At 58.5% G+C, this 15,767-nt stretch overlaps 5 protein-coding genes across 5 annotated transcripts; 1 reads left to right on the top strand and 4 right to left on the bottom strand.

Annotated features, from left to right (window-relative positions):
- Positions 1-95: 95 nt before the first annotated feature.
- On the bottom strand, positions 96-1,637 carry BJ171DRAFT_528891 (uncharacterized protein). Its single transcript, XM_053112718.1, has 3 exons — positions 1,405-1,637; positions 439-999; positions 96-218 (listed from the first exon to the last, which is right to left on the bottom strand). Exons 1-2 carry the CDS (start codon positions 1,492-1,494, stop codon positions 454-456), a joined length of 636 nt encoding a protein of 211 aa, XP_052962256.1. The 5' UTR covers positions 1,495-1,637; the 3' UTR covers positions 96-218; positions 439-453.
- Positions 1,638-1,950: 313 nt separating this feature from the next.
- Positions 1,951-3,564, bottom strand: BJ171DRAFT_603784 (uncharacterized protein). The gene is made up of 2 exons (XM_053115179.1): positions 3,085-3,564; positions 1,951-2,918 (listed from the first exon to the last, which is right to left on the bottom strand). Exons 1-2 carry the CDS (start codon positions 3,493-3,495, stop codon positions 2,268-2,270), a joined length of 1,062 nt encoding a protein of 353 aa, XP_052962255.1. The 5' UTR covers positions 3,496-3,564; the 3' UTR covers positions 1,951-2,267.
- An 810-nt stretch (positions 3,565-4,374) lies between these two features.
- BJ171DRAFT_587715 (kinase-like domain-containing protein) lies at positions 4,375-7,700 on the bottom strand (the record flags this gene model as incomplete). Its single annotated transcript, XM_053114434.1, has 9 exons — positions 4,375-4,614; positions 4,878-4,990; positions 5,121-5,452; positions 5,748-6,073; positions 6,207-6,272; positions 6,532-6,624; positions 6,802-6,907; positions 7,127-7,401; positions 7,692-7,700. The coding sequence occupies 9 exons, from the start codon at positions 7,698-7,700 to the stop codon at positions 4,375-4,377; spliced, it is 1,560 nt and encodes a 519-aa protein (XP_052962254.1).
- A 2,879-nt stretch (positions 7,701-10,579) lies between these two features.
- On the bottom strand, positions 10,580-10,768 carry BJ171DRAFT_406843 (uncharacterized protein; the record flags this gene model as incomplete). Its single annotated transcript, XM_053107247.1, has 1 exon — positions 10,580-10,768. A coding segment is annotated over one exon (189 nt), but the record flags the coding sequence as incomplete, so codon positions are not given.
- A 3,472-nt stretch (positions 10,769-14,240) lies between these two features.
- BJ171DRAFT_603781 (immunoglobulin E-set) lies at positions 14,241-15,484 on the top strand. The gene is made up of 2 exons (XM_053115178.1): positions 14,241-14,677; positions 14,892-15,484. The coding sequence occupies exons 1-2, from the start codon at positions 14,415-14,417 to the stop codon at positions 15,196-15,198; spliced, it is 570 nt and encodes a 189-aa protein (XP_052962252.1). The 5' UTR covers positions 14,241-14,414; the 3' UTR covers positions 15,199-15,484.
- Positions 15,485-15,767: the final 283 nt, after the last annotated feature.

The raw sequence follows: 15,767 nt of genomic DNA, 5'->3' as shown, positions 1-15,767 counted from the left end.
AATCGCCGTTCCCACAGTCGTCCAGAAACCAACCGTGACAGCGAGCCAAGTTATCTTAGCCATCGAGGGGATCCACAATCGATGTAGCAGGCCAGATCATCGTGAGAAATGGAGCATCGTGTTGTTGATCTGCCAGAGGGCCACTCTGCATCGCCAGTCAACCAGATCGATACACACTCCGTGGTCAATGCGATGCAGCCCATTGTCGCAGAGCGTAGCTGAAAAGTCGGAGGCGGAAGGAGCGGTGCGTTTGCAAGTTGTGTCAGCGAGTCGCCGCAGAGACTAATCGCAATCGATAAAGCATCGACGCCAAAGTGCCTGCTCTGGTTCCACATTGCCATGGAGCGGCAACAGACCCAGCCGAAATCGATGCATCAACGCAGCAGGCTGCTGTGTTTCCGCGCTCTGTGCCCGAGTCGACAGGATGTTCAGGCTTACCGAGCATATAGCAGTCTAGAGCTCGGCCTCCTGCTTGGTCGGCATCAGACGGAAGCCCTTCAGATCTAGTCCATCGACAACCGGATATCGGTTCCGCAAGAGCTTCAGCTTTCTGTGGTCCACGAACATGGGCCACATCAGCACTTGGTCCTGGTCCTGCTCCACGTCCGCATCGCTGACGACGTGCTGGTACTCGTCGCGCTCCCAGTGCAGCTCAAGCGACCGGGGGAACTCTTGTGCGCTCTCGTCCGTCTCGGTCAAGGCATCGCTCAAGTTTTCCTGGGACTGGAATTCCTCCGAGTTCAGCAACTTGCACAGCTCGATGGTTCGCTGGCGGACGGCCTCTGGGATCGTCCAGGGCTGGTACTGTTCCGATCCCCGGAGCGGCAGAGTCGGTTTCGACAACGGATTCTTGAAGAGACTATCGGCGACGATACGATCCGCCAGGAACTCGGCGGACGTGTGCGCTCGCAGGCCTGTCAGTACCGCAAACGGGACCCAGTGATCGGCCCGGATCTTTGCCGATGGGCGGTGCTCGCCGATTTGTCGGAGGAGCGTCGGCTGTTCGTCGCAGTAGTCAAGGTATCAGAGTTCGAATCATGAGTCGCCCGACAGACAGACGGGGTTAGTAACATTTGCGAGTGCCTCGACGTGCCAAACCGGTGCATCCCAACATCGCCGCTCGGCTGCCACTCGTTTTCATCCACAATGACGAGTCGATTTCATATATGCCGAGTGGTAAAATATGTCATCCGGATGGCGGGTCGCTCAGCGTCGAGGGGCTCGGGGTGATGGAGAAGGTCCCATTGCCGGCTGCTGGTGCTGGGCGATTCCCCGATCGGAATCACGCAATTCAAGCCGGAACGAGCTGAATCCACTCTCTCATCGGCATATATACCCTCCTCTCTCCCTTCCTCTCTACGAGCGACTTATGATTCAAATGCGCCAGATCGGCTTGATACCTACTTCCAACTGGAACTTTGGGCTCACCAGCACTTTGGAGGTGATCATGTTGCGGAACATGTACAGGTTCGGGACGGGCTTTCGGCTGGCCATGGCGGTGCGGCGCTGTGCTTGGTGGAGAGTCGAGTTGGCTGCAGGTGATGCAAACGCAGATCCGGATGCAGATGCAGATGTGGCGAGAGAGAGTGCGGTGTCGGCACAGGCTCGGTCGCTGGCGACGGCAGTCGATCGAGGCGAGAAAGGAAGCACGGGCTCGATCCGGATCTGGAAAGGGAGGAAAAAGAAAAAGCGAAACAGGCGCGTCACGTGGGCAGCTCATACCGGCCCATCCGTCCTGGGTTGGCTGGCGGGAGCGGGCTGCGCCGATGCAAGACCGAGACTCTTTGCAGATGCACTCGCATCCGATGCATTCATGCCCGTGAGATCGTTCGCTGCCAGGTCAGGCGCGAGCGAGCTGATAGGACGTGCTGCCGACAACTGGCGGCGAGGCAGCGGGGATGGATTGTCCATTTTTGATGACACACGATATTGACACCCCGCCCAGCAGCAAGCCAGGAGCCTCGAGCACAGCCTTTCTTTGCTCGGGTGAGCTGTGGTGCTCTGTGAATGTCTCGATTTACTGCGTTCAATGTTCCAAATACAAATATCGCCTGTTCTTCCTTCCATAGTTTGTAGACCTCGTATGTGTTTCGTCGCCGCCATGACACCAGATTCCCTGACCGTGCCTCGTTCTTCCGGCTCCTGAGAGGCACCAGCACGACATCTTCCCACCTGTTCATGCAAAGCATCAAGTTCATTTCCATGAGAGAGAGAGAGAGAGGATTTTCACCCAGCGGTACGCGCTGCAAGATCGGCGAGGTTGGGCACTACTCCGTCTTGAGTTTCACACCAGGCATCAACCGCGGTGCGTCGGTTTCTTTAGATTCGTTTGGTGTCGTCAAGGCAAATCCATCGCCGTTGTCAAAGCCGAGCACAATCATCTCATCATCGCCTTGGTCCGAGAGCTCGGTCAGACGGGGGATAATGTCCAGGGGTTCATAGGACGACGGCAGTGCGAGGAAATCGTATCGACAGTCGTCGCGGTGGAGGTACGCCAGCTCGGCAGAGGCATCGAGCCCCATGTCGTAGTCATCCTGATCGACGTCGAGCAGGATCGGATCCAGGATTTCGTAGGTATCGTCGGACGGCAGCTCTGCCTCAGGCAGCTGGACGCTGTCGAGCCACTCAGCCTTGCTCTGGGGCATGCACAGATACTCCAGTGCCGAGCTGTAGCCGCACTCGAACTTTTGCTGAAGTTGGCTTGAGTGGATCACCTGGTAGTTCATGGCCTGGCCGAGGCAGTCGTCGAGCGTATAGCACAGCGACGCCACCGGTGCCGGCAGGAATTCAACCACATAGAACTCGTCCAGTGGCAGCAGTACAATCAAGCAACTGCGGTCCCAGAGCCGCCAAGCTTGGTCGGTTGCCAGAAGCGGATGACGCAGGCCCGAGTAAAAGCCCTCGATGGCCATGATGATCTATCCACGGGCCGCCATGTCAACGCGAAACAGAAGCCAGAAGCCAGAAGTCAGAGGTCAGAATCAGTCAGAGTCGCCACGGAGACGGCGAAAACGGAGGGAGATGAGCAGGACGACGCTGTCGCGGGCACGTCATGGAAGCCAGAAAGCGGATTCAGCTGCGTACCAGGTTCGTGTCGAGGTCGACAGAGTATTGCCAGAACTCCAGCCTGCCTTCGGCAACGACACTCTGGTCGTAGGGGCGCTGCTGGCATGACGAGTACACCGAGTCCTGGATAGGAAGCAGCGGCGAGCCCGTCAGGAAGGGGTCCCGCACCAGCGAGTGGGAAAGCGGCGAGCCATACGAGCAGGTCATGGCCGGGACCGACGCCGCCATGGACATGACGGGGTTCGAGAAGAGCGTGCATCGGACACGCGGCAGCGTGAGGACGGGTGTCTGGTGGGTCTTGGACATGCAAATCTTGGAAAGCGCAGGGAGGTTGAGCATCTTGGGCGAGCTTGAGATTGGCGACCGGACGAACGGGCTGCCCTGGAACGAGCTTTCGCTGCGGGTGTAGAGTGGGGGCGAGCCGTCCATTGCAAGTTTTCCAAGCCTGGGGAGTCTGGTGCCTTGGTGCTCTGGTGCTCTGATGCTGAAACCTGGTGCTTGTCGCAGAAAGCGTGCAGGGATGCGGTGCGCTCGGCGTCGTCCGGTGGAAACGAAACGTGGGCTCTGGATGAGAGGGCTGGTTGGGATGCCCGGCGTCGGAAAAGTGGTCGGGGCTGCCTATGAGGCCGTGGCAAATGGAAGCTGCAAGCCGGACGTCTTCAGGTCAGCGAAAAACAAACCACAATAGCTGTAACTTGCGCGAGGGCGACACCTGCGAGCAGGCAACTGGCAGCGGGAGTTGCAGAGGCTGGCGGTGGGGTTGACGAAGGTTAACCTCCCGAGCGATTGAGGCCAGGATGCTGCCATTCTCCTGAGGGCCATGGCCTTCGGCGCCGGTGCGAGGCGAGCAATGCGGTCAGACGACCCAAGTGCGAGCCAATCTCGGTCAGCATCCGTCCCCCCATGCGGCTCCCGGTTCTTTCCATCACCACAGCGTCCGCTCGACCCGGACGGGCCGAGAACGACCGCGCTGATTGCATCCAGAAAGCAGATGCGATGCATTTTTGGTCACTCGTATCGACCATGATGCAGGCGCCACCGAAGCCGTGCGCTCTATCGCCTTTCTCGTCAGGAAAGCCAACCGCCATCAGATGCCAAGAAGCAGACAATCTCGGTATCCTTTGCCATAAGGCTGCACTCCGAGAGGCTTGGAATATACATGCAGGCACACAGTGTATTTACTCTCCAGTTGTGGCAGCACCAGGGCGCCGAGCCAGACGGGCCTGCAACAATCGCTCTGTGGGGCAACCCAGAAGGTGGGGCACAGAGAGCGGGTGTGCTTTCTACCGACGACATGCTGTGGGAATCTCACTTTCTCAGCGGCTGGGTCGGGCGATTGCTGGGGAGAGCGCCGCCGAGCCGGGAGGGTGCAATAAGTGAGCCTGTGGCCTGCAAGCTTCCTGCCAGATGCTCCTGAGTCGCTTGGTAGGTGAATCCCTGGAACTGCTGCTGGACCGACTGGGACAGTGCCGAGCCCTCGCTGACAGAATCCATGGGAATTTCTGAGGTGAATTCGGTATCAAAGTTGGAGGTGTCGGTGGCCGAGGCCTGAGCGGATGGACGTGAATGTGCAATCAGGAATTGAACTACTCTCTTGAAGCCCGCCTTTGCGCTCGAGAGCAGATCGATAGGCTCGGCCGGGACAATGTGATTGACCCAAGGCGCCGGCCTGGCATCGTCGAGTCCAACAACATCGCCAGACTTCCGAGCCGCCAGAAAAGTCTACCAATTCCTCGGCGGCAGCCGCTTCTGTCATTCTTCCTCCCCACATCTCCCATCCCCCTCGTCCCCTCCTCCAGACAACCACATACCACATTGGGTCGGAACGGCGGAGTGTACTTGCGCAGATATAGCTTCTGCCAGTTGATGTTGGCAAAGAAGGGATGTTGCTTGATTTCTTCAGGTCCGTTGCGGCCCAGACGCTCTGCCGGATCCCGATTCAGAAGCTGAGAGATTCATCAATAGCCAAGAGTCAATGACTGCAACGAACCCTGACGACCGGTCGAGCTGCTTGCTCGCTGTGCGCCAACCCGAGTCTGTTTGATGCGGCCGACTTGCCTGTCGCAGTATGTCCTTGGCCTGCGAGCTCATATCGTCCGGAAACTTGAGCTCGTCTGACAGGATCTTGCGATACATTTCGTTGACATTTTCGTCGTAAAAGGGCGGCAGGCCCACCAGCATCTCGTACAGCAGGATTCCCAGGGTCCACCAGTCGACGACCTTGGTGTAGCCCTTGTTGATGAGCAGCTCGGGGGCCAGATACTCGGGCGTACCGCAGAAGGTGTTGGTCTTGTTGCCGTCTTTCATATTGAGTTTGCACAGACCAAAGTCGCAGAGGGCGATGTGGCCGGTGTAGTCGAGCAGGATGTTCTCGGGCTTGAGGTCACTGGGAGTACCCGCAACAAACACAGGGAATCAACCAGTCAGGCAATCGAGTGGCGAGCCAGCTGGCTGTGTACCCTTCGACGTCCACTCTCAGCACACGGCGCTCTCGGTGTCGTATACCGAGACACATGATGCGATTGTGTCCATCGCTCTGATTGTCACTGCACAGTGCAGCTTCGGCAGCATCTTGTGGCAGGATTTGGTCGCTTTCGGATCACTGCCGGCACGACCTCGACAAAAATGCCTGGCGAATGTCGCCAAAACACCCCCACGCTTCAGCTTCCGGAGGTGCTCACCGATAAATGATATCGTAGTTGTGCAGACACTCGAGAGCGGTCAGGAGCTCGGCCGTGTAGAACTTGGCCCGCTCCTCGGCAAACCGACCCTCGTTCTGGAGATGATGAAAGAGCTCTCCACCGTTCACAAAGGCCAGCACCAGGTACAGTTTCTCTGGGCTCTGGAAGCTGAACTTGAGGGGAACGACAAATGGGTGGTTGATCCGGGCTAGGACCATGCGTTCGGCCAGGGTGTGGGAGACCTCCGATCGCTCCACAATGTGGCTCTTCTTGATGATCTTCATGGCATAGATGCGGTTTGTGTCTTTCTTGCGAACCTGCATGACCTATTCATCGATGTCGCATATATGCATGGCAAGAGTTGCCGCAAGTGCTGTTATCGAACCGAGCGCGAATATGCTAACAGCTGAGACGCCGTTTTCTCATCCGCAGCAAACCGATGGCTGCACCTCCACTGACCTTGCCAAAGCTTCCCTTGCCAATGACTTTGAGAAGATCAAAATCCTCGATCGACATTGGCTTTTTCTGTAATTATCCAGACGAGAGAAACCGTTGCTGGCAGTGAGCTGTACTAGAAGAAGGGACCCGGCATCACACAACCGGCTGGGTGTGCCCCTTTGTGATGAGGGCAGAACAAGCACTTGGTTCCTCTGTTTATGATACATGGGTGCTCGAACAGAAACTGTAGCCACAGTCCGGATCTGTAGCCCCAAAATACTCGGGCCTAAGCCGCGCAATATGCAACCTGCACCCACATCGATATCAGCCAGACAGCCTAACATACCGCCGCGCGTTTGAAAACAAGTTGAAGGTGGAGCTCGCCAGCAGGCTTGCCATCGTCTTGCGAGGTCAGAGCATACCACCCATCGTTCAGGTTCTAGACAAAGTCATTTGAATGTTGGTCGGCGTTCGATTCAATATGCCAGACGACCGGGGATTATGGGTGCGAGCAGAGTCACGACACCAGGGATAATTTAGACAAATGTCACTCAATTGCTCGTGGCGCCGAGAGACCAAGGACTGTCCATTCCTTGGGGGGGGGGAGACTGCCTACCTGGTCTGTGAAGTTGTGGTTCACGACGACGCTGCCAAGCATCTTGTCTCCAGCGGCAGTCTTGTGGTAGACCGAAAGAGTTATATCGCATTGGCGACTGACATCGCTGTAAGGAAATAAGATGAATATCGAATGAGGTAAGATCGACCCGATGGCACTATTTTGATATAATCAAAGCCCGGCCGTGGATGTGCGTCGGCTCGACAAATCGATGCCCAACAGGAGGCTCTAGGTCACAAGCGCTTGCCGAAAGAGATATCAACGCTTCTAGCGGACATCCCCCATGCCCTGGTACTCAAGGTAACAAACAGCAGCAGCAACATACAAGTGTGAGCGGTACTGCCAGGTGACAATGCCGTTGAGGGCTTCCTTGGCGGGCACGACGAGGTCGTTCTTGTCGACTTCGATGACACAATATGGAAGCTTGGCGGGATCTTTATCCGAGAACGAGCAGCCAGGCAGATTCTTTGCTTCGACGATGCGAATGAGGAGCATGCCTTGCCCAGGGCCGTTGGCCTCGGCTGAACCCGGCGTCCCGGGACGATTGGCGATGTTGGATGGGGCAGGGGGCTCAGAGGCCTTGGAGAGGGTGGCTGACTGCTGTTAGTCCCGAGGGCGTAGAGAGCGACGCAGGTTTGTGGACCACGACCGGACCGATGGATGGAAGGGCATGCGGCCAGCGAAAGTGAGGAGCAAAGTTAGCAAGGGACAGCGAATGGGAATCCACGCAGTCCAAGAAACGGGGTGGTGGGCGTGGGCAAAACGCAATGCTTGGGAACGGCGATGGTGGATTGCGACAATGTCGAGTCCAAGGGATGCAGAAATCCGGTTTGCAAGTGGCCTGTGGATGCCTGTGCATCGGGCATCGACAACGAGGGGGGGGGGCCTACCTTGTCCATGACTTTCTTGGTCGGTAGGATCGACAGCGCTGGTTCGCAACGAAGTGCTAAAGGTCGGGCAGACAGGAGCACGAGCCGTGGGAAAGGCAGGGCTGGTGGAAGAGTGGGGGACGATGGCCGATACACAAGGGGAAGGAGCAAGAACTGGGGAGTGCAAGGGTCGAGCGTCGGAGCCGAGGACGGGTTGGAAAGGGATGGGGGGATGGAAGAGCAGGAGCGGTGGTGTATCGGATAGACACAGGCGAGAGGCAGGTGCGTCGATCAAAGGCGGGGTTTGGAGCAGAGATGTGCGAGGAGCGAGTGAGTGGAGCGAGTGAGTGGAGCGAGTGAGTGGCGGAAAGGAAATGCAGCTGGGGAGAGCGAGAGGAAATGTACCTGGTGTGAGGACAGTGGGGATTGAATCCGAAGATCAATGGAATGTACCAGAGAAGCACCCTGCACCTGACAGTGCCCAAATGACAAAAGAGTATCAGAGATACAAGGCAACCGAGCAAAGAAGCAGACAGGCCGTTGTCGTCGTCGCCGTCTGGCCAGCAGCAATCGACAACAGAACGCCTTTCAGGCGGGCTGGCAGGGCCACAATCGCAATTCCTTTTGTTGCACGGCAAGAGACGGTCAGTCCGAGCAACTTGGATTGGCCAACCTCAGGCTGATTCGCGCGGCCGACATCAGCTCGACCAAGCAATCGATCAAAGCTCGTAAGCTAGGAGGCTACCTGAGCACAGAGAATATGGTCTGTTGATGCTACTGGGTGCTGCGGGAGTGCCAGGCACGAACCGCACCGGATTGAGCCGCGGGCGGCAGGAAAAAACACAATGGGTTGTCGTTCAAAATCTGCTTGGGCATGGCAAACAGCAATATGTACAAAACGAGACGGGATCCTCTGTTTTTGAGTACTTTCTCCGGATCGCCGAATACCCATCCCATCCATCGCCCATCATGACCAAACCGTGTCCAGGGAGAGGCTGCATTGGATGTAGATACCACATATATTCGTATATTTTCCAAGGATACAACCGCGAGAATGGGCCTGTGCCGCAGCGTAAGGGATCGTGGGCGCAAAACAAACGACATTGTCGGGGATGGTCATTGCAACGGGTGTGTATTCAAAGACCAGAGGAAAGGAAAAAAAAAAAAAGTAGCCGCCGAAGCCTCAATGGGAGGCTGGGTGATCTCTAGGAATCGAGAGCAAGCGCTGTGCCAGACACAATCTTTGGCCTCTTCTCTTCCCCGCTGATAGGCCAGAGGGCAGATGAAGAGGGAGGGGGAGGGAGGGGGAAGCGGAATGGTGAATGCGGAGAGGAATCGAAGAGGAGAGGAGGCGAAGGCGTGTTGGACAATAGAATAGGATTTGGTATTAGGCAAGGGAGGGGAAATAAATATCCAAGATCAAGGCCCCGTCGTGCAAAACTGAGTTTGTATAAGAAAAGAAACCAAGGGAGGGGGAGGGGCCTAGGAAGGTGGAGTGGGGGGAAGGGAGCGGGAGATCCTTTCTGGTCGATGATACTGCCCAGAAGAAGCACCGAGGTATCCAACAGACCAGGAACTTTGGAAGAAGAAAAAGAACAGCAAGTGAGAGTGTGAATGCGGATGGCAAACGGCAGGGGCGAGCGCAAACAGCGTCCTTGGCCTTGCGGATCCGATTCAATAAAATACAAAGGCGAGAGAGGAGGGGAGCGTGAAACTTGGATGTCCCTGAGTTGTCAATAAATAGTGCAAAGTGTCAAAAGCAAAAGGAAAACAAGACAGAGGTTTGTATGGAGTTGTATGTGGAAACCAAACAAGGAAAGAAGGGAGGGAGACGGACAGCCCAACAGCCGGAGCCACCCACGGAGGCGCTTTCATTTGCGATGGAAGAGGGTCGCGTGGTTCTGCGCATATGCCGCCGGTAGGTTGGGGAGCGGAGGAGGGGGGCCCTGTGCCAGCTGGGCGAATGGTGACGAGGCCCAGTCGTCGGGGTGGTAGCCGCTGAAGGGAGCAGTAGGCGTCAGTGACGTGGGGCTCAGGAACGAATAGGTGGGAGGAGACAGAGGATGGGTCGGATTGGGAAAGGCCTTCATGAGGGGCTGCTTCAGCTGGCCGCCGTCCGAGCGCGTGCGCTCGCGAGAGAATGGAGGAAGGATCGGGGTCGAAGGCGCCGAGCTGGTCGACTGTGGTGGCTGCGGTGGCGGGACTGGCTGGACGGAATGGATGGTGTGGGCTCTCATCAGGGTCTGAGGAGGCTGATGGTTGACGGAGCGAGATCGGCGGAGACCACCTGGGTTAGCCGAGTTCGGGGGCTGCGTATAGTCGGGGACCGAGTACGACGACATATCCAAGTCGGCCGGGAACGCCAGCGAGCCAAAGCCAGAGGAGTCCTTGCCGAACGCGGGGAGATAGCCGTCGGTTTCGGTCAGGCGGAAGCCAGTGAGATGATGGCTGAGTTCGGTCGCCTCATCTTCCAGCACCGGAACGAGAGCCAGGGGTGATGCCTGCTGGGAAGACGGGTAGATAGTGTCGACGCGGGGGCGAGACTGCGTCACCAGGGACGGCACTCCGTAAAAGTCGTCTGTCGTTGACGCAGGCAGAGAAGGAGCCGGATAAAAGCCGGCCTGATCCTGCTGCAGTTGGTGCGCGCGGGCCACCGAGTCCAGAATGCGGCTTTCAGTCGAGGCACTGAGCGAGTATTTGCGGAAGGGCTCACGTCCGGCGCGGAAGGACGAGATGTGGTCGTCTTCGTGGAGGCTCTTTGTGCTTTCGCGGCGAGCGTGCAGGTTGGGTGCGCGTTGGGAGGCGATCTGCTGTGGAGGAACCATTGGGCGACCAACGGGCCTCTGGTCGGGGGAGCGGATGACATAGGAGACGTCGCCATCGGGCAGTTTCTCCGGCAACTCCTGTGTGTGAATGAAGCAGCATCGTCGGCCGTAGGGACAGGTGCCTTTCTCCCAGAAGGTCTTGCACATCTCGGTCTTGTACTTGGGATGACGCTCGACGCGGCGGAGCTCCTTCTCGGTGTGAGCAAACTTGCACTTTGCGCCGTAGCGACAGTGGCCATTTTCTTCCCACGAACGGCAGAGCTCGGTCTTGTAGAGCGTCTTGCGCTTGGCAGACTCGTCGTCAGTGTCGCAGCTGGAGGTGGAGTCGTGCGGATTAGCGGAGGGGCGGGCAGGAAGGAGCTTGGCATGGGCAGCAGCGAGCGTCTGGAGCCGCTGGGCCATGTCGCCGCTGCTGGAGATATCCGGGCTCGACTGGGTTCGTTTGCGGAAGGACTGAGAGCTGCTCTTCCGGGATTGGCCGAGCGGCGCACGGCGAGGCACAGTGGCCGACGCGAAGCCGGCTGCGTTGGGCACACGAGACATGGAGGAGCCGCTGCTGCCGCTGATCGAGGCCTGACGGGCAGACGCCCTGGGGAGAGTGTTGGCGGGGCTGAGAGGAGGGGTGTGGGTCAAAAAGTCCGAGGATGTGTCTGGGGAGCGGTGCGATCGATCGGTATCATAGGACAGAAGGCTTTGTTCCGGGGTGCGCGGTGAGAGGGTGGTTGGTGTCGAGGCGGAGCAGTCGCTGGCGGTGGGAAGGCGAGTCAGGGGTTCCGGGCGACTTGGGATGGTTATCGACTTCAGGTGTTCATAGTTATCGGTAACAGTGGGCGGCGTGGAAGACGTAAGCGTGGAGTTTGATTTCGAATCCAACGCAGGGGGCATGAAACGAATGGCCAAAAAGAGTAAATAGGGGAGAGAATGGGCGGGGGGCAGGCGAAGGTTCAGTCACAGAGGGGAGACAACACGACGACAGGGAATGGCAAATGCCGAAGGGAAAGACAGGCCGAGCGGGAGGATGATCTGGGTGAGATGGTGGAGCGGGACAGCTTCAATCCAGGGAATGGAGCAGCACTGTAAACCAAGAGAGGACGACGATGGGTTAGCGACTGGATAATATCGTTTGCCCAGAGAAGCTATCAAGAGACCACGTCAAGAGACCACGCCAAGAAACCACGTCAAGGTCGGCGAAATGCATCGCCTGTTTGAACCGACGCCGTGTGAACGAATACCGTATGGCCGACATGACCCGGACGCAACACAGTCAAGATCTGACAGTGACAGACTCTGTCGAGAGCGGCCACGGATATGAAACACAGGATATCTCTCGTCACACCACCCTCGTGGAAATCAAATACCTACATTGACAGATCAACGGAAGCCGGCGACCAAGGTCATAAGCAATGAGGTGAGAACCAAGCTTGGCGACGTGGTGGTGCGAGCTTTGCTGTGACGGTGCTTGTAGACAGAGTGGCGGATGGCGCTGGGCTGGCGAACTTGACAGCGACGGAAGCAGCAGATGGAGGGAGAGCGGAGGGGGAAGCAAGCAATGACGACCAGAGGCGAGCAGGACGAATCAAGGCGATGCCACCGGGAGAGCACTCGGTGACAAGGACAGAGGGTGTTGGTGAGGGGAGTGGAGGCGACGCCTAGGAAGAGACAGGGAGAAAGAGACTTGGGCAGCGGCTAACAACGAGCTGGCGAGCTGGGGGGGAGGAGACTGGCAGACGAAGGCAGGACAAGTGAGATCAGCGCAGCGTCTTCCGCGCAGCAGGCACTCGGGAGAGTCTCGGTCTTGGGTTCAAGTGCTTTGTATCTCTCTCTTCCAAGACGGTTCCCAGAAGCAGGGCCGGGGGGAAGGCGAGATGGGCGACGGAGGGATCGTGAAGCGTGTAATTTTTGCTCTGTGATTTCGATGCGAGCGGGCCAAAGTCGCTTTTATGGATGCTGGAGATCCAAGGCCGAGGGCCGGCGAGGCGACACGAGCGAGGGCAGCGCGCCGGCGAGAGCACAGACGCAGTGCGGCAACAAGCTGCGCGAGAACGCCAGTGGTCTCGCCGCGGATCGAGAGCGCAACGCGGCACAGACAGCCGAGACGGGCTGTGTGTGCGACCAGCCGATGCTGCGCGCCGCTGCTACAGTGGGTTGCTGCTGGCGGCCGGGTGCCGCTGTTGTTGGCGCAGCTGCACCACTGTTGCTGTGGGTCCCTGTGCAGTAGCCGCGGCGGAGCGTGAGCTGGCCTGCAGTCACGAACGCGCAGCAGCGGGTGTCGGCGCGCTGCTCTGTGCTGCCGCGCGACGCGTCGTGTCGCCTGTGCACCACCAATGCGTTTCCTTTTCCGGCGGGACACACGGAACCGCCACCATCTTGGCTGTCCGTTTTGGGAGGGCCTGTGCTCCCGCGGTGTCTCGACGGGCCAATCGCCGCGCGACAAAACCAGCTCCATACAATGCAGGCCTGGGTGCTCTCGCCGAGCGAGAATGTTCTCGCTGTGTATGTGTGCTCTCGCTGTGTGTGTGTGTGTGCAGTCGCTGTTTCATGTTCGCCCAAGTCCAGATCACTGTTGTTCCGCATCCAGACGGCTGTCGTTTCATGTTCCGGCTGTTGCTGTTTCGTGCCCAGCCCTTGCCTCACCACGGACATGCTAGCGCCAATCCCAGGCTACCCGCTGGCAGCAGCCGCATCCAAGCACCGGCCCGAGTCCGCCTTGCTCCCGCATCCTGGAAACCAACACATGTCCAGCCATGCCATGTCCAGCTGCCCCAATGCAAACCCAGCACACGGCGGCTGTGACGACATCGCCCGTCCCACGCCCTCCTTCGCTGTCTTCACCTGGCGGCGTCACCTGCGTACTGTGCGAGTTCAATGAAGGGCATTATGACCCCCAGGCCCGATCGACGGCCATGATGCTGCTGGCGGGGCGCTGCGTTGCTCGTTTGGTCAACAACACACGGGCATGCTGTCTGGATATTGCCAAGGGTAGATCCTGGGTCCTGCTGCTTCTGCTTGTGCTGCTTCTGCCTCTGCTGCTTCTGCCTCTGCTGCTCCTCGGCACCCAGAGCGACCAGAGGCCACATCGGCCGCCTGGCTGTCCGTCGCTGGCCCGGCCTCCTCAGTCAGCCGCACGAGTTGTGAGCCCTGGCCACACGTCGGCAACAAAGCCCGTCGCCGGCACCCGGCTGCTCACCACTCCAAAGGGTTGCCGTTATCGTCCGGTTGGGTGGCCGGCGCGGAGTGGTGCCGGCGCCGTGTGGGCTGCCGCCACAGCTGCTGAGCCAGCAACAACCAACAACCATCAACGGGCATGGTGTCGCCATCTGCCCCGGCGTCCTGCCTCGCATCCCCCCGGCAGCTGATCTCTGGGCACTGTCGGGGCTCTCTCAGACCGCCAGCTTTTGGACTTGCGATGCTGTTGCGTGGGCCCGATGTGCGCCCAACAGCGTCAATCATCCAAGCATCAACCACCAACCGCCGACACAGAACGGTCCCCTCCACAGCCGACCCGCCCATTGGTCCAGCCGATCCCCGCCTCCGCTGCTGTCGCCGCCGCCCAACAAGGCCAATGCCCGGCCAGACACGGCTCGGCCTCGTCCGGAAGCGGCCCCCACAGCCACCAGCGCTATCGGGCCGTCGACTCAGATCAAGTCACTGTGCCAATCACTCGTCCCTCGCAGTACCTTCCAGACTCCTCCGGCGGGTGTATATATGGCCGCCTGGGTCCGTCCCAGACGCCTCCATTTCCATCTCGGCAAGCGACAATCCTCGGCAAGCGACAATCCTCGGCAAGCGACAATCCTCGGCATCGTATCCCATCTGCTCCCATCTCGCAGCGGATATCGTCATCACCTCCAGTCGCGTCACAATCCCACACCATCCCTCACAGCCACTCCATCTATCCGCCTCGCACTCGTTGTCACCAATGCTCTCGGAAGGAAAGCAGCAGCAGCATCAGCCGCCTGCCGCCATCTTTGAGATCCCCGCCTCGTTGCCCGTCCAATTCAGGTGGAGCCTCGGTGGCGAGCGGGTTTTCCTCACCGGCACCTTCGACAACTGGCAGCAAACCATCGAGATGAAGCACGACCCCGAGTGCCCCGAAGAATTCATCGTCAGCGTTCCTCTCGACACTACTCAGGATCATCTCTTCAAATTCGTTGTCGACGGCTCGTGGCGCTGCAGTGCCAGGTACGCCTTTTGCACCTTGCGCTTGTTTCAGTAATCGCTGCTCCGAGTGATTCATCCCGAATATGATCGAGCCAGATGCCTCCCATCCTGCATCGCAGCCGTCTCTCGATGTGCCAATGATGATCTCGCAGTGCCAATGAGGACCGATCCATGCCCTCCCTCCAATTTCATCCCTTCTCTGACACTCGTCCCTGGCGGCGCTCTGTCCCTGCAGCTTCCCGACCATCGTCGACAGCAAAGGCAACGTTAACAACATCTTGCGCAAGATCCCCCGTCGCCGTCTCTCCATCCCCGCCTCCATCCGATCTCCGTCCGCCACCGTCCGCTCCGAGTCCTCAACCTCGTCCTCCAACGAGCTGTCCATCACCAACAAGGCTTTTTACGAAGAGCCCGACGACGACACCGATCTGGGCCTGGCCAACAAGTCCCAACGCCGACGCAGCTTGCCTCCTGGAGGCTCCCACCGTCGCATCTCCCTGCATGCCATTCTCGAGCAGCAACCCATCAATGTCGCCCACTGAACCTCTCACCGCCGGCTCCACATGGTAGCCCTTGCATTCATTCTGCTCCGGCTGTGACGCAGTTGTGATCCAAGCAAGACTTTCACATCAGCTCTATGGCCGGAACCTCATTCCCCGTCTGCTTCCCGTCTCGCCGCCGATTCCCACAAGTTGCGATATGCATGGCCGCTAAGATGTGGCCCATGTTCTCCCGCCCGAATCTTCCTCACTGTTTACATTCTGCACACCATGTACGGGTTGCCCTGACTGATCCACTTTTGGATGGCAATACACACACATCATCCATAATGGCCGCCATCCCCAGAGAGAGAGGGTGGTCATGCATGGGTCCACCAGGATGCTCGGACTGCAGTAAGTGGAGCTGGTGGGCGACAATCCAGTTACTTGATGGCACCCATCGTCCGCCACCGCGGCATGGTTACGGCGTCCCATCGTCGTCGGTGATGCCAGTCGTTGTTGTCGGGGTCGTCTTGGTTGAAATGCCCACTCCTCTGGTGGTGGTAGAACGACACAAACGGGGGCTTCAAGCGGCGAGAACATTTTTCTTGCCCTCCCACAAGCGGATGCCA

Source organism: Polychytrium aggregatum (assembly GCF_025602895.1).
Source record: "Polychytrium aggregatum strain JEL109 chromosome Unknown BJ171scaffold_68, whole genome shotgun sequence".
NCBI lineage: Eukaryota > Fungi > Chytridiomycota > Chytridiomycetes > Polychytriales > Polychytrium > Polychytrium aggregatum.
The sequence above is the reverse complement of the archived record's forward strand: the minus strand, read 5'-3'. Positions and strand labels throughout refer to the sequence as shown.